Genomic DNA, 22,071 nt, shown 5'->3' on the forward strand with positions numbered 1-22,071 from the left:
TTCCTTCCTTCCTTCCTTCCTTCCTTCCTTCCTTCCTTCCTTCCTTCCTTCCTTCCTTCCTTCCTGTTTATTTATCTTTGAGAGAGAGAGAGACAAGAGAGCAAGTGAGGCAGAGGAAGAGAGAGAGGGAAGCACAGAATCTGAAGCAGGCTCCAGGCTCTGAGCGAGCTGTCAGCACAGAGCCCGATGCAGGGCTTGAACCCACAAACTGCAAGATACGACCTGAGCCAACGTTAAATGCTCAACTGACTGATCCATCCAGGTGCCCGAATACTATTTATTTCTTATAAATTCTAAGAAGCAACTGATCTATACTGAAAACAAACCATTCTAAAGCCTGAAGTAGTTTTAAGAAGGGGTAAACACATTGCATTAGTTGTCTGTATCATTCAAAATAAAAATGGATATTTATAGGGGTGTCTGGGTGGGTCAGTTGATTAAGTGCCCTACACTTGGTTTGGGCTCAGGTCATGATCTCATGGTTTGTGGGATCAAGCCCCGCATGGGTGGCTTAGTCAGTTAAGTGTCTAACTTCAACTCAGATCATGATCTCACAGTTCATGGGTTCGAGCCCTGGGTCGGGCTCTGTGCTGACAGCTCAGAGCCTGGAGCCTGTCTTCAGATTCTGTGTCGCCCTCTCTCCCTGACCCTCCCCTGCTCATGCTGCCTCTCTCTCTCTCTCAAAAATAAATAATACATTGAAAATTTTTTTTAAAAGATAGAAATGCCTGTCTTCCGCCCATTTTTTAATTTGGGTTATTTTTTGGGTGAGTTGTATCATCTCTTTTATTTCAGATACTAACCATTTATCAGATATGTAATTTGCAAATATCTTCTTCCATTCTGTAGGTTGCCTTTTAGTTTTGTTGTCTGCTTCCTTCGCTGTGCAGAAGTTTTTTATTTTTATGTAGTCCCAATAGTTTATTTTTACTTTTGTTTCTTTTGCCTCAGGAGACATACCTAGAAAAATGTTGCTATTGGCTGATGGCAGAGTCATTATGGACAGTGCTCTTTTCTACAATTTTTATGGTTTCAGGTCTCACATTTAGGCTTTTAGTCTGTTTTGAGTTTATTTTTGTGTATGGTATAAGAAATTGGTCCAGTGTTATTCTTTTGCATGTAGCTGTCCTGTTTTCTCTACACCATTAGTTGAAGAGACTGTCTTTTTCTCATTGTATATTCATTCCTCCTTTGTCAAAGATTAATTGACCATATAACTTTGGGTTTATTTCTGGGTTTTCTATTCTATTTCATTGTCTACTTTTTATATGTCTATTTTATATGTCTAATTTTTTTCTTTCTTTAATATGTAGTTTTTAAGTTTACTTATTTATGAAGAAAGAGAGAGAACGAGAGACAGAGAGAGGGAGAGAACAAGTGGGGGAAGGGCAGAGAAAGACTGGGACAGAGGATCTGAGGTAGGCTTCACGCTGACAGCAGAGAGCCTGATGCAAGGCTTGACCTTCATGAAACATGAGATCATGAACTGAATTGAAGTCAGATGTTTAACCAATTGAACCACTCATGTGCCCTTCTTTTTTTTAAAGTAACCTCTACATCCAATGTGAGGCTCAAACCTTAGGACCCCAAGATCAAGAGTTACATGCTCTACTGACTGAGCCAGCCAGGTGCCCCAAGCTACATGTCTATTTTTAGACTACCACACTGTTTAGATTGCTACAGATTTATAATATAACTTGAAGTCTGGAATTGTGATACTTCCAGTTTTGTTGTTTAAAGGGCATAAACTGTTAGTATGACAAAATATACTTAAGAAAGTAATTTTGATTTTTTTTTTCAGAAAATTTAAGTAAATACTATTAATTCTTTAGGTAACTTAAAAATATTATATATATTGTGCCTAAAATGCAGGAAAATAAATTAAGGCAGCAATAAAATAAAAAATACGATAAGTATGATACTATGATGTGAATGTTCATGTTCTTCTAAAATTCATGTTGAAATTCTAACCTTCAAAGATGGCTGTGTTAGGAGGTCAAACCTTTGGGATATTCTTAGGTCATGTGGGTGAAACCCTCATGAATAAGATTAGTGCCTTTAAAAAAGAACCCCCAGAGAGCTCCCTCACCCCTTCAGTCATGTGAGGATAAGATAGCACATCTGCAACATGAAAGAAGGCTCTTGCCAGACCATGCTGACACCCTGATTCCAGACTTCCAGCCTCCAGAACTAAAAGAAATAAATCTCTGTTGCTTATAAACTATCCAGTCGGTACTATTTTGTTATAGCAGCTAGAATGGACTAAGGCAGGTGACCTCAATGAACAAGTACCATATGTACATGGTCTCAAATATAAGAAAACAGTTTAAGGTATCAACATTAAAAGTTAATCTCGAGGGGTGCTTGGGTGGTTAAGTCGCCTGAGCATCTGACTTCGGCTCAAGTTGTGATCTCACAGTTTGTGAGTTCGAGCCCCGTGTCAGGCTCTGTGATGACAGCTCAGAGCTTGGATCCTGCATCAGATTCTATATCTCCCTCTCTCCCTGTCCCTCCCCCACTCACTCTCTGTCTCTGTCTCTGTCTCACACAAAGAAAACATTTAAAATTTTTTTAAAAAAATGCTAATCTCAAAAGTAAGAAAATAAAACTCCAAAATATACTTGCTACTTACATCAGTGAATATCTGTCAATGGACACAAAATATTTTCTCTTAACTAACATTCTTGCTAATTACACTGTAAAATACAATGACAATAAAAGAAAAATATAATTGCTGAAAGATGTAAATAACCCAAATATCTATCAATGAATGAATGGATGAACAAAATATGGGATATACATAAATAGTATTACTGAGCCTTAAAAAGGAAAGAAATTGTCACACATAACTACAACATGGAAAAACTTGGAAGACATTATGACAAATGAAATAAACCAGACACAAAAAGAAAAATATTGTATGATTCCATTTATATAGGATACCTAGAATAGGCAAATTCATAGACACAAAGGAGAAAAAAGACAAGAGCTAAGAGAAGGGGGAAAGGGGAGCTATTATTTAATAGGTACCAAGTTTCATTTTGAGAAAATGAAAGTTCTAAACATGGACAGTGGTGGTGGTAGGACAACAATGTGAGCATATTTAATGAGACTGAACTGTACACCTAAAAATGGTTATAATGATAAATTTAATGTGATGTAAATTTTGCCACAACAAAAAATATATATCCCCCAATTTAGGTTGATAACAGCACAAACAAAAGTACAGTAAAACCTGGGTTTGCGAGCATAATTTGATCTGGAAACATACTTGTGATCCAAAGCACTTGTATATCAAAGCAAATTTCCCCATAAGAAATAACGGAAACTCAGAAAGACCTGAAAACATTCACATAAAAATGATTACAATACTGTATTGTCCCACAAAATAATAAAGAAAATACAAAATATAAAGAAAAATTAACAAATTAACCTGCACTTACCTTTGAAAACCTTTGTGGCTTGTGTGAGAGAGACCAGAGAGAGGAGGGTTATTGTGTAGGACGACTTTCACTACCACTGACGGAATCACTATTACCTATTGGCTCAAAGGAATCTTTCTCTTTTCGTGCGACTTTAACAAGGAACCTATTCAATGACACTTGTTTTGCCTCGTTTTGAGGATTTCTTGGAAATGTGACATTGTATTGTCATTAAACAGATTAATCACTTGCACTGCTAGAACCTTATTCAGGTGGAGCTTTTCTACAAAATTTTGCATTGTTTCCCACATTTTACACATCTCCTTAATCTCATCTGAAGTGAAGGGATTCTTCTGCCTTTTTCTCTTTTTCCTCTGCAGACAAGATGAAGATGTAGACTTCTAAAACCTTGCATTTTCAGCCACTCGCATACCTTGTTTGTACTTCTCGATGATTTCCTTCTTAATTTCCACCGTAATCATCTCCTTCTTACCACCTTTCTTTTAAACTTTTTTCTGCACGGGAGCCATTGTATACATTCGCACGCATGTTGACTATAGTATAGTATTAATAAACTCTTGTTAAATACTGTATTTAATGTAACCAACAATAAGGAAGCAGAGAAAAGGGTCTATATATGAAGGCAGCCTAACCTAGAATGAAGCAAAGCATTCCTAAGCTTACTTTTAGATGGAAAAGCAAAGGACTATCCATAGGTGCTTTGAAGTGACAAAAATACACTAGTGCCAGTTGTGAGCACCTTCCAATGCTTTGAAAAACCACTGATTTCTGCCAAACACCGTGGTCTGAGACTGAGCATCTGAGCATGGGAGATGATCACCCATAATCCCGCAGAGAGAGAGAGAGAGAGAAGAACCATTGGCTCAGTTGCGATTGTGTCACATACTACTCATATTACAAGACATTGCTCATTTATCAATTGAAAATTTATTAGAAATGTTTGCTGATCTTGTGGAACACTCACAGAACAAGTTATTCACAATCCAAGGTTTTACTGTGTGTTTTAGCCAGATCCATCTGGCCAAAGACAAAGGGGAAAAATGGAAAGAATCAGGGAAGATGCAAACATGGGACAGCACAGCAAAGCTTTATCTTCATTTCAATCAAATTTATAATTATGTATTTGTGTGTTATTGATTATTATTTATGTTCTCCAATAAACTAAAGGCCTGTGAGGCCAGAACATTTGTGTTCTGCTTAATATTTTACTTCCAGTGCCCAAAGTATTTATTGAATTAGGGACTGAAAGGACAATACAAAAAGTCACAGATTTAGTACTATGTAACTAATATTATTAAACTCCATAGTTTAAAAGTCCTTCTTTCCCACATTTACTTAGCTATAATAATTTACTTGCTTCCAGAACTGAGTACTTTAACAGAATCATGAGTGTTTTTAAAGCCCATCTAGAAGCCTCAAGTTGCATCACACTCTGAAACATACTAGAGATCGGGTCGATGAGGAACCCTAGGTTTTGGTGCTCTAACTCAGCAATGAATTAGATTTTATGCTGATCTTCTGAAACTTCTCACTCTTACATATGAAGACTTAATATGTAGAAGAGTTTCCTTTCTATGTCTCCAGTACCAATAGCTGAATTTCTTGTTGTTGATTCTCAGTCTTAAAGTGAGATTCAAACTTTGTTTCCACATAGCTTTGAAATCAAATTTCAAGGAATCTTGAAATCCTTCCAATAGACACTGATAACTTATACAAGCTTTAATTACAGTAATATACCAGAACTCATATTCTCATTTGCATTTGGCTTATGATAGCCTGCACAGTTTGATGCTGAATTGATTTCTCAAGGACTGATATATTTAAATTCTTATCTTTTTAATTCATCACATTTTAACTCTAAATGTGATCACACAGTCTGTTTGTCAAAGTTATAATATAGACCAAAGATTTAAGTATGGGTTAAAACTATAAACACAGAAGAAGACATGGAGGGAAATCTTTATGAGCTTGAATTCGGTGTCAGCTAGATATATATATATGGGTATGACACCAAAAGCATAAGCAAAATAATAATAAAACTTCATAAATTAAAAACCTTTGTATATCAAAGGAAATTATTATGAAAGTAAAAAGACAACCTACAGAATAGGAGAAAATATTTGTAAATATCTAGTAACCACAACATGCAGAGAACTCTTGTAACTCAAAAACAAAATGAGAACACAATTTTTAAAATGGCAAAAGACTTGGATAGATATTTATCCAAAGCAACACAAATGACAAATAAACATATGCAGAGATGCTCATTAGTCATTAAGAAAATGCATATCAATATCACAATGATATACTACTTCATACTCACTAAGATGAGTAATTCAGTAAATTTAATAATTTAAAAATATTTTTAAAATTTTTAAAAAATAGCAATTTTTTTAAAAAGGAAGAAAGACTAAGTGTTAACTAGATTGGGGGGCAAGTGGAATCTTTGTAGATTGCTGGTGAAAATACAGAATGATGTAGCCACTATGAACACAGTTGGGTAATTCCTCAAAAATTTAGACATATACATAGCAAATTACCCAGCAATTCTGCTCACAGGTATATATCCCAAAGAACTGGAAATAAATATTCAAACCAATACTTGTACATAAATGTTCATAGTAGCACTGTTAATAACGGTAAAAAAGTAGAAGCAATCCAAATAGCCAAAAAGCTGAATGAATAAGGGGCGCCTTGGTGGCTCAGTTGGTTGAGGGTCCGACTTTGGCTCAGGTCATGATCTCACAGTCCATGGGTTTGAGCCCTGCATCGGGGTCTGTGATGACAGCTCAAGTCTGGAGCTTGCTTCAGGTTCTGCATCTCCCTCTTTCTGCCCCTCCCCTGCTCGCACTCTTTTTCTCTCTCAAAAATAAATAAACATTAAAAAAATAAAAAAGAGATTAATATAGATATCTAGATATAGATACTAGGTCAAACAAGCCATATGCAAAAGGTCAGATATTGTCTGATTCCATTTACATAAAATATTCAGAATAGGTAAATCTATGGGGATTTAGGGAGACAGAAGGAAGGGAAAATGGGGAGACTGTGAGTGATTGCTAAATGGCTATGAGTCTCTTTTGGGGGTAATTAAAATGGTTTGGTTTCAATAAATATCATGGCTACACAACACTAAATAACTAAATATCACTAAATTGTATGCTTTAAAATAAAACTAATGTGTAATTCATACAATGCTGACAGTTATCCAGAAATACGTTTATTTGAAAAACATATCATGATTTAGCAGACATTTTTTTAAGAACTTTATTTCCAAATCATGTTAGAGAAATTCAGTTCCTAAAACCCTCATTTCTACATATGGAAAAATAATATTTGTACTTGGAAAAATATTATTTCTGCTGAAGGAAAACAGGAGTCTTGCTTTGCCAAAGGAGAAAATAACTGAACTTTCCTACTGTAATATTTTGATGTTAGCTTCTTAAAAATTATTATTGCACTCTATAAAATATTCTTTGGAATCATGGCCGGCATACATTTAATGTTTAAACCAAGAAAGAGGATGGTATTCCATTGACCTACAACCTGTCTACTTTTTATCATTAAGGAAAAATTATCAAAAGATCACTGAATTGAAGAAGACTTTATTTATGATATATGGGTTAAAATTCCCTGCTTCTATACAATAAAACTGAATTTTTAAAGTATGAATTCTAAACCCCTTTACTACTGACCCCTATTCTACCATCTTCTTTGACAAATTCACAAGCCAGGATTCTCAGCATCAAGTAGGAAAAGCATCAGTAATTCCTTGCAAATATTTTACATTCTCATACTGATTTTCAGGTAAGAAACAGAAGTGAAACAGAAATAATAATAAGAGGGCCAAGATGTTCAACTGTGCTATATAAAGAATTTAGTTTGTATTTTAAGAACAATGGAAAGATGCTAAAGGTTTTTAAAGAGGGGAAAGTTATGTTCTTATATGTATTTTTAAAAGATCACTCTGCAGCATTAGGGGGAAAATGGATTCGAGGGGATAAGCATGGATGTAGGGAGATATTTACAAGTTTATTCTACTTGAGCAGGAAAGATATGATGGTAGTGTTTGGGCAAGGGCATTCATAGTAAGAGTGGAAAAACAGATATATTTTAGAGATATTTGTGATATGGAATCATTAAGACTATTAGAAGAGGTCAGATAGAGGGATAAATCAGTTATACCCTCTAGGTTTCTGGTTTGGGCGAATGGACAAATCATAATACTATTGTCCCTACTTTATGCCACTACTATTCCCTTATTATTGCTCTTACCACTTTTTCGCTTGTTTTTGCTGTTAAGCTGTATGAGGTCTTGATAAAAAAAAGTGTGGCATGTTATTATTCTGTGTTTACCTGGACCTAGCAGAGTGCTCAGATGCAGCATTTTAACACAGGCTATGGACTAGTATAAAAAGATCAAAATTACCCACCCACTCCAAGTTCCTGATTTATTTAGCCAAAGATACAGATAAACACCCAGCGAATGTCAGTACACCTTCCCTTGACTTCAAGGACATGTTGGATTTGCAATATTAGAAAAACTAAATATCCTGTGGCAACTGCACCTCTTTTTTAGTTTTATATCACTATTCAGAAATAATGTACACAAATATTTTTGCCTTTTTTTAGGAAAATGTTAACTTGTTTATTTAGGAGAATGTTAGCATGACTTCATTGGTTCACAAATCTAACTTAGAGACAGTAAGGTAACATCCTCATCTAGGTGGCAAAGGTGAGTAAGGCTGGCATTTCTGCACTTTCCTTGTCTCTCACTACATAGCATCCCAAAGACAGGTTATACCTCACTGGCACATGGGAGATGGCCCTAAAATGAATCTCATTAAGGGTTTGAAATTATTCTTCAAAACACCACTGTATATTCAATCTCTGGCTTATGACTAGCTCTGAATTATATTGTTTAAATAGTGAATGAATGAATAAATAAATAAGTATATGAATATTTGTTAGATCATTATCAAGGGAACAAGCCAATTTATTAGTTCATGGATTCTGAAGTTTTTGGTCTTTTGTAATAACATCATGATATAATAAGTACACATATTTTATGAAAATAGGACTATATTCCATGTAAACTTCTCAAGTCCTCATATTCTTATACTACAGCAGCAACATGCTTCTGGCCATATTCAATGGTAGAAACACTATAGTATGGGTCAGTGATAGCATCATTGCCTTTAACATATTTTAACATATTTTGTAAACTGAGTTGCCACACAATTTTTTATTAGGGTCTTCAAAAGTTAACTCAACTTTTAAGATTGAATTTGGAAGTACTATTCAAATTTGGTTGAAAGTAGTTTTAGTAGGACATCTTCTTTTATATATTCTAGTCTTAAACAGTCAGGGCTGAAGCATTAAACTAGATGCAAAATGTATGACACAAGAATAAGACTGTCTGGTCCATAGAAAAATAAGCTAAAACTTCTAGTCCCTGACAAAAAGGAGTAGACATGTCTCTCCCTGTTCATCCCACTAGTTAAATATAAAAACCCTGAACGTGATACACAAAACAAACATAAGAAGTCCCTGAAAGGCAGGGAGAAGCACATGGGAGGGACCATAGTAGTAGGAGAACAACCCTCAGTGATGAATTCCCTGGCTTTCTTCTTTCCTCCCAAATACCTCAAAATAGGAACTGGAGAAATCCACAACCCAGAAATGCCAATGGACACAAACAAACCAACAAACAAAAAGGTCTCAAGGAAACTGTACCCTCCCTAGCCATAGACCTGAGAAATGGGCAAACCAGTAGGACAGAAATCTTATTGATGATAACTACCCCTACTCCCACCATACACCACTGGAAAAAGGAATAAAAAAAAAAAAAAACAAGCAGCCTTGCTATTTCTGTCAATAAAGGTCAAATGAGAAGCCTGAACTTCCACCCTCATCAAGTACAATGAGGCACCCTTCACACGTCCTTTAACGCAGTGTCAGCAGAGGTCAAGTTAGGACCTAAGACTCCCACCTCTTCTCCCAGGATCAGTATGACCCTCTCCCTTAGGCATGATTCCATCAGAAATCTAATAAAATAAAAGACTTAAATAAGATCTAAAGTTTCAAACATAATACTCCCAACGTCTGGAGACAAGTGAAAATCACTCATCACACCAAGAACAAAAAAAAAAAATCTCAACTTTGAAGGAGAAATTGTAATTAAGAAATATCACCACCAAGATAATAATGCACATGTTAGAATTACTTGGCAAGGATTTTTTAAAAGTAATCTCTATGCCCAATGTGGGGCTTGAACTCGCAACTCTGAGAACAGTCGCATGCTCTACCAACTGAGCCAGCCAGGTGCCGCCTGACAGGGATTTTAAAGTAGCCATGATTAAAATGCTCCAATGAACAATTATGAATGATCTTGAGACAAATAAAATGAAAGTCTCAGCAAATAAATCAGTTATATAAGAATCAAATGGAAATTTTAGAACTGAAAATTATAAGAACCAAAGTGAAAAACTCAGTGCATGGGTTCAACAGCAGAGATGACAGATGAAAGAGGAAAAAAATCCATAAACTTGAAGACAGAACAACAGAAATTACCCAGTTTTAATGACAGCGATAAAACAGGATTAAAAATAAAATGAACAGAGAGCCTCAGGAAACAGTAGGTTAATACTAAAAAATCTAACACTCATGAAAATAGAGTTTCAAAAGGAGAGGAAAAAGAATGTGGGGCTGAAAAAAGTATTTAAAGAAACAAAGGGGAAAACTTCCTAATTTGACAAAGAGCACAAACCTAGAGTTTCAAGAAGCATAGAGTATCTCAAACAGGATAAACCAAAAGAAATCCATGCCAAGACAGGTCATAATTAACTTCTGAAAAGTAAAGGCAAATGAAAATGATTGGAAGCAGTTAAAAGAGAATGACACATTCCCTTTAGGGGAACAATTCAAATAACAGTGTATTTTTCATCAGAAAACACAGGAGTGGCAAATTTTCCAAGTCCTAAAAAAAAAATGCTAAACTAGAATTCTCTAATCAATGAAAATATCCTTCTGGAATGAAGCTGACATGAAGACATTCTAAATAAAGGAAATCTAAGAGAATTTGTTGCTAGCCCACTTACCCTAAATGAAAATCTAAAGGTGAGCTCTTGAAACAGAAAGAAAGTGATAAAAGAAGAGAACTTGGAAGATCAGAAATGAAGAAATAATAGTGGAAAGGCTAAAACGTCCTTCTTTTGAAGTTTTGAAATGATGTTTGATAGTTGAAATAAAAACTGTAACATCATTTAATGAATGTCTCAATGTCCCAAATAGGTAAACCTATAGATACAGTAAGTAGATTATTGGTTACCTCAAAGGGGTGGTGGTGGTAGAGGAACCAGCTAAGTGGTTTGGAGTTTGGGGGAAGGTATAAATGTTCTAAACTTTTGTGATGGTAGATGTATAACTCTTTGAATATACCAAAAACCACAGAATTACTCACTCTCTATGGAGAATTACACGGCTTGTGAATTATATTTCACTAAAGCTATTAAAAATCACGAACTATTTCTGGACAAACCTGTAAATAATTTTCAAGACAAGAGACTTTATTATCAGTATACAACTTGAGCACTAACAGAGTAGGTGTACTTTAAGAGGTAATTGGAAGTACACATTTTAATCTGATATATCATTTCCTTAAAAGTACCATTGCGGAAAAGGTGTAATCTAAAGTTACATGTGTTATCATATAACATATAAAGTATGACATTGATTTTCAGCTAAAAAATTCAATGATATTTAATTACATTATGCCACATGATGCTAAATTCTAGTAACCTAAAAGACATCAGGCTTTCAAAAAAACTGCATGCTCTTGATGTCAAAAATTAGCTCTAAATGAAAAAATAGTTAAGTAGCAAAGGAGGCTAATTATGTGGGTTTAACTCCTTTATATTTCAAAATAGAAAGTGTTTTCTTTGCCAAGCTGAATATAATAGCCTGTGAATTATAAGATCAAGGAAGAAAACTGTATGTTTTCCAAAATATGAGTATCCTTCATCAAGTTTTATACTTAGGGCAGCTAAAAGACCTATGTGGAGGGATCAGCATTAAGCCCAAAGGACAGGCAGTGCACAGCAAGAAAGAAAGCAATTCCCTCGTGTCTTTTGCAGGTCACTACCAAGGACCATGTTAGCAGATCCATACCAGACCCTTAACAGGCAGTTCTGCTGCTACCAGTAATTAGCTTGGACAGCTCTGGCTCCAAGAGTAGCAGCAAGGCTACACCATAATGAGCTCAGCTGGGATTAGCAGGACAGGGCAGGGAACCAAGAGAGCTCAGGCATTCTGCATTGCGTATGTATCTAGGAGATCAAACAAGGATGGCTGGCTAGGTTATCCCCTCTCCACCTCATTCCAAAAATGAAGCACGGCAGTGTCTAAAATACAAGCTAATGAAGAGCGACACCTCCAACAGATGAGAGCCACATTAATTAACACAATCCCTAGATCATATTATACAGTTTCGGCTAGAGCTAGCAAATGTGCAACTTGTTATTGCATTATACATATATATATTTTTAAAAAGCTGCTTCTTTTTTTCCTTTATTTTTATTAACAAAAACCAGATTACTTCATTTTCAAATTTCATAAGGTGTTTATCTCATGACCTTTAAGCCACAAAAAATTTCACCCAAATGTTATCTAAGTCCATGCAAGTTGTTAAAAAAGAAACTCACTTTTGAATCATTAGCTCCTGGTTCTCCCTTTTGAAGTAGGCCAGTTCATTCCACACAGCATCAGAATCTTCTTGTCGAAGTTGTTGGGGATCTGCTCTCTTTATTTTTCTGACAGGAGTCCTGTTTTTAAAATGAAGTTATTTTCTTCCTTAATATGTTGAAAGTGCAATGTAAATTTATTTATACATTCCCTAAAATTTCAAAACATCTATTAACCAAATTTCTAATTCAAGCACACTATTCATGGAATGAATTTTCTAAAACCTAAGTATGTAGAAATTAAAATCCTATGTGAAAATTTCCAAAAGGCCAACCTGCTACTACAGAAAGCAAACTTTTAAGCAGACACACATGATAGCCTTAGGTCTATTTCTCTCATTCATCCTAGTAATAATAAAACATATATTGCAGGATGGTCACATTCTAAAAAAGGACTATAAGCAAGCAACTCACATAGATTTTTTGTCACCCAATCTGAATGGGGTATATGTGTTCTCTCTTAAAACAAGCTATTAGCAGTAAATATGTCAGAAAGTAGTTTTCACGCTTCTAGTGACTACTAAAGTTAGGTGAGCAGAGGCTAAATGCAGGACAAATTGCTTCATCAATGCTTTACTGACAAGTGGTATGAAGCCCATTGCAGTCTTCAAAGGAAAAAATTAGACATGACAATTACCTAAAAAACATGCCAAATGCCCTTTATGTTTTCATTTTCTGTACATAAAACAAACTCTTCGTTTTTATTTTGTAAAAGTGCTGTACTGGCCAATTTGGAAACAGTATTTCTCTATAGAACAGACCAATGTGTATCATCAACATTGCCCTAAAGGATCCATCTCAAAAGATGAGCAAGTAGTAGATTTTCTGTACTCATTCAGTCCTTTGCCCTCTGTTGATACTGTTAACAGGGGAGCCACTTACGACTAACCAAGATCTGAACACCTGTTCAGAGCAATTGAACTGAGACCGCCAATTCATTCAGATAAGCTCCAGAACAAACTGATGGATAGTAAAGACTTTCAAATTGCATACTAGGTTGAAGTAGTTTTAAGATAGTTAATTTAACTATATATGTAAATTTCGTAATTCTCTGGTCTTTCAGTTAAAGAGTTATAAACTTTGTAATACCATTATTTTATGTATTTACTTTTTCAATCATATGGATATGAACTATTTTTGCTTTCTAACTTTACTAACTCTATTGATACTTAAATGTATACAATAATTTATAATCACCTATGTTATAAAATCTGCATGTGATAGGAACATTTTAGTTATTGCTAGCATATTTATCTGCTTTCTTTTATTGTATTATCTATTTAAAATTCACAATAAAGATCTGAATACCAAATCGTTTTTTTTTTAAATCAAACAAAAGCCATTAAAACACCTATATGATGCTACTCCATTCCATTTAATATTTAGGGGAAATGCCTTTATGAGCTATGTAACTCACATGCCACTGCCTTCTTCCCACTGTTTTAATTGCTCTTTTACTGCTCTGTAGTTGGTCTGTAACATCTGTAGCCTTTCCTTGCGTTTTTCATGGGCATCTCTTAGCTCATCATTTTCTTGGCTCTGTAAAACACAAAAAAGCAAGTACACAAGTTTTTAAAAAGTATGAGTATAATGTTGCAAATAAAAGGTTGCCCATCTAAATATGAAATTTGAGAGAAAACAGTAAATATAAATTAATTTGTAATACTTATTTAAACAGAAGAAAGGGGAGGAATCTTAAAGTCACAAAATAGGTTTGCTTGGTAAATTCAATGGACTCACTGCATTTTTTTAAGCTCAGTAATTTCAAAATTTTGCTATCAGATCAGTTTTATTCCTTTCCCTGTAGTCAGTTAGTACACATAGAAATATTTATGAGGTAATTTTACAGAATTTTAATTTCTTTTCTTTTGCATCAAAAGGATTTATCTGTATATAACAAAATAAATTGTTAATTATAAACACATAAAATTAGTGTAAAAACACTAATCGTTGTCAGAGAAGCATTCTGCCCATGGATTTATGATTAGCTCAATATAAAGCATAAGGATAACACAGGAGGAAAAAATCAGTTTGGGCCTATGTCTGAAGTAGCACAGTTTAACATTGTGGGCTGCACTGGACAGAATGGAAATGGAAGAACTGAATGAAGTTTGTACTCTGAAGAGGTCATAGAAACATTAATAGGTTAGACAATTAAAGTCAGCAATTTCTAAATGTTCTAAATAGTGTATGTGAAATATGTTTTCATTTAGATATACCCACAAAATGAACTTATAAAAACCAAATATTCAGTTCCTAGAAGATGTATCTATGTTACTTATAAACTGTTTTTCATAGTAAAATAGCTTCTGGAGTTTAACCATGTGAATTTCAAATTTGTTTTTTAAACTCTTTCATATTTCTACATGAAGGAACTTCTATATTTATTTAGTGGAGGCAACAGGTACTCTCTAATATTATATGGTGAGGTGAAATAAGAAGACACATGGCAGTCAGAAAAACCTGAAACCTATTCTTGGAGCTTTCTCATGTTGGCTGAATAATCTTAAGAATAATATTTAAATTAATTCAATTTCTTTTTCAGTAAAATATTGAAAAGAACACAGAGATTTAAATGAGGATGACTAAATCAAATGAGCAAATATACAGGTAAAGCCACTGGCACTGTGTTTGCCTGAAAGAGGCACAAAGCAGAAGTTAGCTTCTTTCTCTTTCTTCTTCCCAGGTATTACCTGATGCCCTTATCATTAAGAAGCCAAATTCATGGTTTCCTGAACCAACTACCTCTCATCTCAACAGTGAGATAATATTTACAGAGTTTGTATTATTTTATTGCAATTCTACCTGTCTCAACAGTATGGATATTTTGTCATTCCACTTTGAATATAGGTCTAGTAGGATAACTTCAATAAATCTCTCAAGTAGTTTTTAGGAAGTGTTTGAGTCCTGTGTGCACCAAGCATATGTATGCCATCTGGAAATGGAAGTACTTGATGAAAAAGCATGAGAATGGCATCACTTTAAAGGGGCAATCAGAATAAATGTTATCTGAAGAGTTTAAGAAGATAAACAGGTTGCAGTTACTGCAAACTTGCTAGAGAGTAGCATGGTTTAATACCATGGTTAAAAATTCAGGATACTGAATTGAATTTTGTTCATTTCAACTGAAGAGCCATATATTAAGAGTCTCTTCCATGCAGAGTGTTAAGTGCTGATAAGAGTTCAACTCTTCCTGCTCAAAGTTAGTAAATTTTATCTTGACATACGTACTTAAATTCAGTGTGTCCCAGTTTCTCCATCTTTAAAATAAAATCTATTTATACCTCTTCTTCTGAGACAAAAGAACAATTTACCCCTTTTTTAAAAAAATTAATGTTTATTTGTTAACAGAGTGTGGGCAGGGGAGGGGCAGAGAGAGAGGGAGACAGTGAATCCAAAGCAGGCTCCAGACTCTGAGCTGTCAGCACAGAGACCAACGTGGGGCTTAAACTCACAGATTATGAGATCATGACCTGAGACAAAATCAGATGCTTAAGCAACAGAGCCACCCAGATGCCCCGGGATGATATACCCTTGACCTTAAGTTTTCCCTACTGTTGGTAAACAATCCAAATATAACTTTACTTCTTTATACAATAATAATCTTAAGTATGGGAAATAGTTTAAATTAACCAAATAGAAAAGTAGTAATTAATAATGTTATTTCCTCATAAATGAACATAAGTTCATTGTGTTTATTAGAATTGCTTAAGAACTAACTTATTAGGATTTTAAACAGGATATATTATAAATTTATTAATAAAATAATTATAAGAAATGTATAGGTATTAAAAAAAGATTCGTGCCAAAATACAATTTTTTTTAAGTTTATTTCTTTATGTTGGGGGAGGGGAAGAAAGCATGCGCGCAAGAGACTACGAGTGAGCACAAACAGAGGAGGGATAGAGAGAGGGATAGAGGGAATCTGAAGCAGGCCCTGCACTGTCAGCACTGAGCCTGCCATGGGCCTCAAACTCATAAACCCTACTCACAAACCATACCATGAGAGCATGACCTGAGCTGAGATCAAGAGTTGTCTGTTAAACTGACTGAGCCACCCAGGTATCCCCAAAACACAATTTTCAAATGAACACAGTTAGGCTGAGTATTTTGTTAAATTCTAAAATAGCTTTCTCTAATTATTCTTCATTGAATTAAATTCCTTCCCCATAAACTCTTATTTTACAATGAACTTCTTAAAAATGATTACATACAAATCCAGTGTTTGGGAATCATTAAAAGTCTGTGTTAAGAGTCCCTAGAAGCTCTGAGTAAATAGAAACTAAAAGACTCTCCAACAAGTAAAAATTAATCAAATGGGATATTCAGATTTTTTGTGTTGTCTTTCACAAAAGTCCTGTTAAGTCTATGGAACAAATGGAGTTTCATATTGTTAGTACTATCATTATTTTAACATTTTCCAGTATTGCCTCAGCTACCATTAATCACTGAATTTATACCCAATGTTTTCCCTAGTTCTTATATAGAAATCAACTATCTTATGCTATTAAACCAAAAATTAAGACTCAATAAAAATTTCCTGAGTTCTAAATGTTACCCAAATGTACCAGACTCTGTCCTACGCATAACACTTAAACAAAGCACTCACCATGGCTACCTCTGCTTCCTAAAACCTTGGTGTAATATATTTCATAATAACAAATAGTTTCGATTTTTCTATACCAATTAAAATAGGGGGTTCCCTCCATTAAGTAGTGATTATGGGAAAGTAGTTTTATAGATGAGCTTTCTCCTTTAAGATTACATGCTTCATAATTTACTACAACTAATGCTAGAGTATTTCCATATTTCTTACAAAATTACTAAGATATAAATTATTAAAAATGAAAGTAAACTAGAGATTATTTCACAAATCAATTTGATAGGCATAACTTATAACAATTATTATTTTAAAATGCAGTTTCATCCATAGATTGGTCCTTTGAGAATGTAACAAACAAATTTTAATACATGGGTTGAATAAGTCCTAGAGACTATTTTCCTTTGGCCTACTTTAGAAATAGACAAAATTATAGAGAGATGTAAATACAGGATAGATAAATATATACATAGATAATACATGTTCAAAGAAAAACATTTTTCCCTAAATTAGTGCAAGAACAGATTTAGCTGAAGTCTTCAGGCAAAAGTTAACTATCTCAAAAGATATGTTTAACGTGTAGAAAGAATAATCAAAATATTTTTTATAATATTCTAACAAATACAAGCTAACCATAGTTTGGATTACGATTCTTTAAGTCCCATTTGACTATAATACCTTAAGTCAAAACCATAGTACTTCATTTGGGAAATACTGTACCCAAAGATCTTATAACAAAATCAAATGTAAAGACTGGCAGATATATTTAATATCACTAAACACTACATTTTCTCAAGAGGATACACTCAAAAATATTCCAAGGGGAGTCAATGAATTAGGTCCATTTATTAATTAGATCACTCGATAAAACACTTACTGACCACCTTCTCTATATTTTGCAGTCAAACTAGCTAAACTAGAGGCTCTAATTTCTATATACAAACAAGTCTGAATTACTAAAACATTAGAAAATAGAAAGATTGTATCAACTGACTTTGTTTCATGCTACCTGCAATTTTACTTGTAAGTTCATAAGAACAAAAATGAGTCTTGATCTAATCTACTACTTTGGTCAAAGGCTCCATGACAGGCCTGAGGCAACCTAAGAGCATGAGTACTATTAATAAAATAGTGGCTCAATCTCCACAGAATAATAGCAAGGTTTTTAAAAAGTTTAAAAAAAAACTTTCATAAAATATCAAGGATTCCATGGATGATTAATTTCAGCAAAGTGTATAACCTTGAATTTATAAAAATGCATATTGAGCATTGAAAAATAAAAGACATATAAACTGTATTTAAAGGACATACCAATGTTATTAAATGGTATAGAAAAGTGCTAATAGAATCAAGTTATCAAATGCATTAAAGTTCAGAAGGCAGAGATTCATGGCATTAGTGATCCCAAGAACGGTAAAGATTTCATAAAACTCTGATGCATTGCTTTCCAAATTATAGTTTATAAGTTGTTAGTTCACTACACTTATGAAGTCAGGATCTGGAAATGGTTGGGATGTTTAGAATAATAGTTTTCATTTCTTCTATTACTATTGGTTCTTTTATTTATAACATTGGTCACTCATTTTGAAAATATGTACAAATATTAGCTTATTTACAGAAATAAGCTAAATAAGATAATGTACTAATATTTTTACAAAATTCATTACTAGTATTAGAATAATATGCATGACTCACTACTGGTACAATAAGGAGCATCATTTCAACATATCAAAGGGCACATACATATGTTCAATGGTGGAGGTTATCTGGAGAAGCTTATTTCTCCTGCTTTCCTTACAATCCACCTTGGTGATCAACTTGGGACCTAAAATGTCTCCTGCAGGGCGCCTGGGTGGCTCATTCAGTTGAGCATCCGATTCTTGATTGTGGCTCCGGTCATGATCTCACAGTTCATGGGCTCAAGCCCTATGTCAGGCTCAGCGCTCACAGCTATCTATTGTGCCATGGAGCCTATGTTAGTTTAGTGTTTCCAACAGGTATCTTCCATGGAAAATATTTTTTTGTGAAATATTAATAGGTATAATATTATTAAGTAGATTTGGGAAATAAATTATCTATACCTTTTTATAGATTCACAATACACATTGATATCATAAGCACTAAAAAATGAGATTTTAAACCACTGCTTATGATCATTGAGCAAAGAACATCTTTTTCTGTCATATTCCCATTAGCTTCTGGCAGAGTCATATTCAATAGAATATGAGAGTCCATGACAAAAATTCAACAGGTATTAATGGGTAATGGTCTACGAAAGGAGCCCCATGACCAAAAAATACACATTAAAAACCGTAAGACACTGTTGGGGGTTGAAATAAATCCCCTTCAGAAAGGTAGGTTAGAGTACTAATCCCTTGGTGATAAGGTCTTTACAGACATAACGAAGTTAAAATGAGATCCTTAGGATTGGTCCTAATCCAATTGACTGGTGTCTTTATAACAAGGAGAAATTTAGACAGAGAGAGACACATATACACACAGAGGGAAGATGGTGGGAAGTATGAAGACACAGGGAGAGTGCCATCTATAAGCAGAGGAACCCCTGAGACTACCAGAAACTAGAAGAGAGATATGGAACAGATTCTCCCTCACAGGCTTCAGAAGGAACTAATCCTATTGACATCTTGACTTTGGAACTTTGTAGCCTCCAAGACTTTGGGTCAATAAATTTCTGCTCTTGAAAGCCAGGCAGGTTGTGGTAGTTTGCCATAGCAGCCCCAAGAAACATTTAGAGACACATCATGAATTCCTATCTTACCTTATATTCACATGTACTTGAGCAATGGTAATAATATTAATATTATAGCCTAATTAAGAGAAATATAGGAAGAAGTTTTGTGTCTTCACTAAATATGATAGGAATACTTACTAACATAAGGCCATGAATTAAAAAGTATCCTGGACCCAATCACTCTTTTTGGAATTGCTTTTACTTTGCAGGTTTTGTTTACCCACTTCTTTTGATAAATAGTCTTGATTATAGTGCTTTTTTTCATTCAATTATTTGGTCCTTTAAAACAAGAAATCTTTTCCTACTAAATGACAAAATACAATGAAAATAATCTGCTCACATTTCCCCCTTATGTTGCAAATCTATAAAAGAAAACATACATTTGAAATTCATAATTATCATTAACCGACTTCAAAAAGGAACACAGAAAAAGTGTAAATGAAGAAGAAATTGTGTGAATAAAGAATTGTACTCTGAAAATAAGCTTGAAGCCTCATCCAAAAGAGTGGTTGTCAGGACAAAGGAATGACCAATTAGTACAATGCTTCTGAGACTCTTTTTGAAACAAGAAATTCAAGAGGTAGAAAAGGGTAGATATAAAAATGTCTTAATCGCTCTACTCTCTCCTGCCAAAAACAAGGGACTGTCCAAGGCTCACAGAGTTTAGGGGCAAGTAAGTGGAGATCTGTTACTAATGAATGGGATATGTGACAGTTAATTTTATGTGTCAGCCTGACTAACCAGATATTTGGCTAATCATTTTTTCTGGGTATCTCTGTTGAAGGTGTTTCTATATAAAAGGAACATTTAAATCAGAAGACTGGGTAAAGCGTATTGTCCTTCCCAAAGTAATAGGATTCATCCAAATCACTGAAGGCCTGAATAGAATAAAAGGCTGCATAAGAAAGAATTCTTTCTTTCTACCTTTTCACTGAAACATTGGTTTTGTCCCTTTGGACCCAGATTCAGATTGGGGCTGGAATTTACACCATCGGCTTCCCAGTTTTCAGGTCTTTGGACCCAGACTTAAACCATACCGATGGCTCTCCAGATCTCCAGTTTGAAAACTGTATCTTAGACTTCTCAGACTCCATACTTGCAAGACCCAATTCCTTATAGTAAATAAGTCTCTCTCTCTCTGTTTCTCTCTTTGTCACTCAGATATAGATATAGATAGATAGATAGATAGATAGATAGATAGATAGATAGATACAGATGTAGATATAGATCTTCAGAATAATACCTCATTGGCAAAACTGAAAGGGTTCTATCCTATTGTTTCTGCTTCTCTGATGAACCCAGAAATACAGGAGAGAAATCTTGGCATGTGAATTTCAAGAATTATGCAAAAGGAGGAAGATGAAAACCTGGCTTCCTAAGCATGCCCTTAATATCCTGTGTGTACTCCCATGTTTACACTAATATACTAGCTTCTCACTGTTCATGCAGCATCTTCTTAACTAGAGAAAGGGTCCTGGATGATAGATAGTTATCTTGTCTTCTGTTTTACAAGTGACTCATTTGGCTAGTTGCACTGCTCAGTAAGTTGTTATTAAGTAAACAAATGAATTAGCAAATAACTCCAGGCGTAGGATACCTGGCTGGCTCAGTTGGAAGAGCATGTGACTCCTGACCTCAGGGTTATGAGTTCAAGCCTCAGGATGGGTATAGAGATTACAAAAAATAATGGTAATAATAAGTGAACCAACTAACTAAATAAATCAATAACTCCAGGTGTATAAATTTCAAGTATGCTAAATACTAGCAAAGTGATGTCATCTGATCATTTTATTTTTCGTAGAAAAAGAGATAATTTTCCTTTCTTTTAGAGCTAATAGTTTAACTCTGCATAAATATAAATTATTGTTTAGTGAAAAGGCAAAAAGAAAGTATTAATTGTCGCTTAGGTTAACTATCCCTCAAAACCATATCTTGTTCCACAGCACACATAATGTAAGTCAAATCTTTTTCTCCCTAAGAGTAACTAAGCTATATTATATGACAAAGAATCTGAGCTTTAAATGTACTGGATTCTAATCATGTGTAAAACAGTGGCCTTGTCATAAAATGTCTTAAAACTATTTGAAATTAAATTAAATGCCTACATCGCAAATAGAATAGGCCTTTGGATAGTTGTGAATAAAGAATGACAAGTTTAGCCATATTAAATTCAAAAATAAAAAAGCCCTCAATATAGTCAAATGGGAAAACTAATATATTTGCTATTTTGACTATATAATTTTTCTTTAAAGGACAGGTGTAAGTGACTTGAGCTAGGTGAATATAGCTTTTAACTCACTTTTCTTTTTATATGTTTATCATATATAAAGAGTTATGAAAAATTCTCTATTTGCTATAGTTCTATTTTTTTTTTTTTTTGGTCTCTGGGGAACTGTAAACAATGTATTCCCAATATTGAGCCAAAATCTTCCCAATTTTATTTTTTCCCCAATAATTTGATTTTTTTCCAAAAAAATTGATTTTTTTCCCAAACAATTTTAAAGTAGTGAATAAAAACTTACTTTCAAGCAGCAA

General features: G+C 34.2%; 1 protein-coding gene across 1 annotated transcript in view; it reads right to left on the bottom strand.

Annotated features, from left to right (window-relative positions):
• The window catches only part of CNTLN (centlein), a 284,907-nt gene that overhangs the window by 119,935 nt on the left and 142,901 nt on the right, over positions 1–22,071 (bottom strand). Inside the window, 2 exon segments of the mRNA XM_039240930.1 lie at positions 12,146–12,265; positions 13,602–13,723. Coding sequence (XP_039096861.1) covers positions 12,146–12,265; positions 13,602–13,723 — 242 coding nt within the window.

Source organism: Hyaena hyaena, unplaced genomic scaffold (assembly GCF_003009895.1).
Source record: "Hyaena hyaena isolate Hyena2069 unplaced genomic scaffold, ASM300989v1 scaffold_185, whole genome shotgun sequence".
NCBI classification, from domain to species: domain Eukaryota; kingdom Metazoa; phylum Chordata; class Mammalia; order Carnivora; family Hyaenidae; genus Hyaena; species Hyaena hyaena.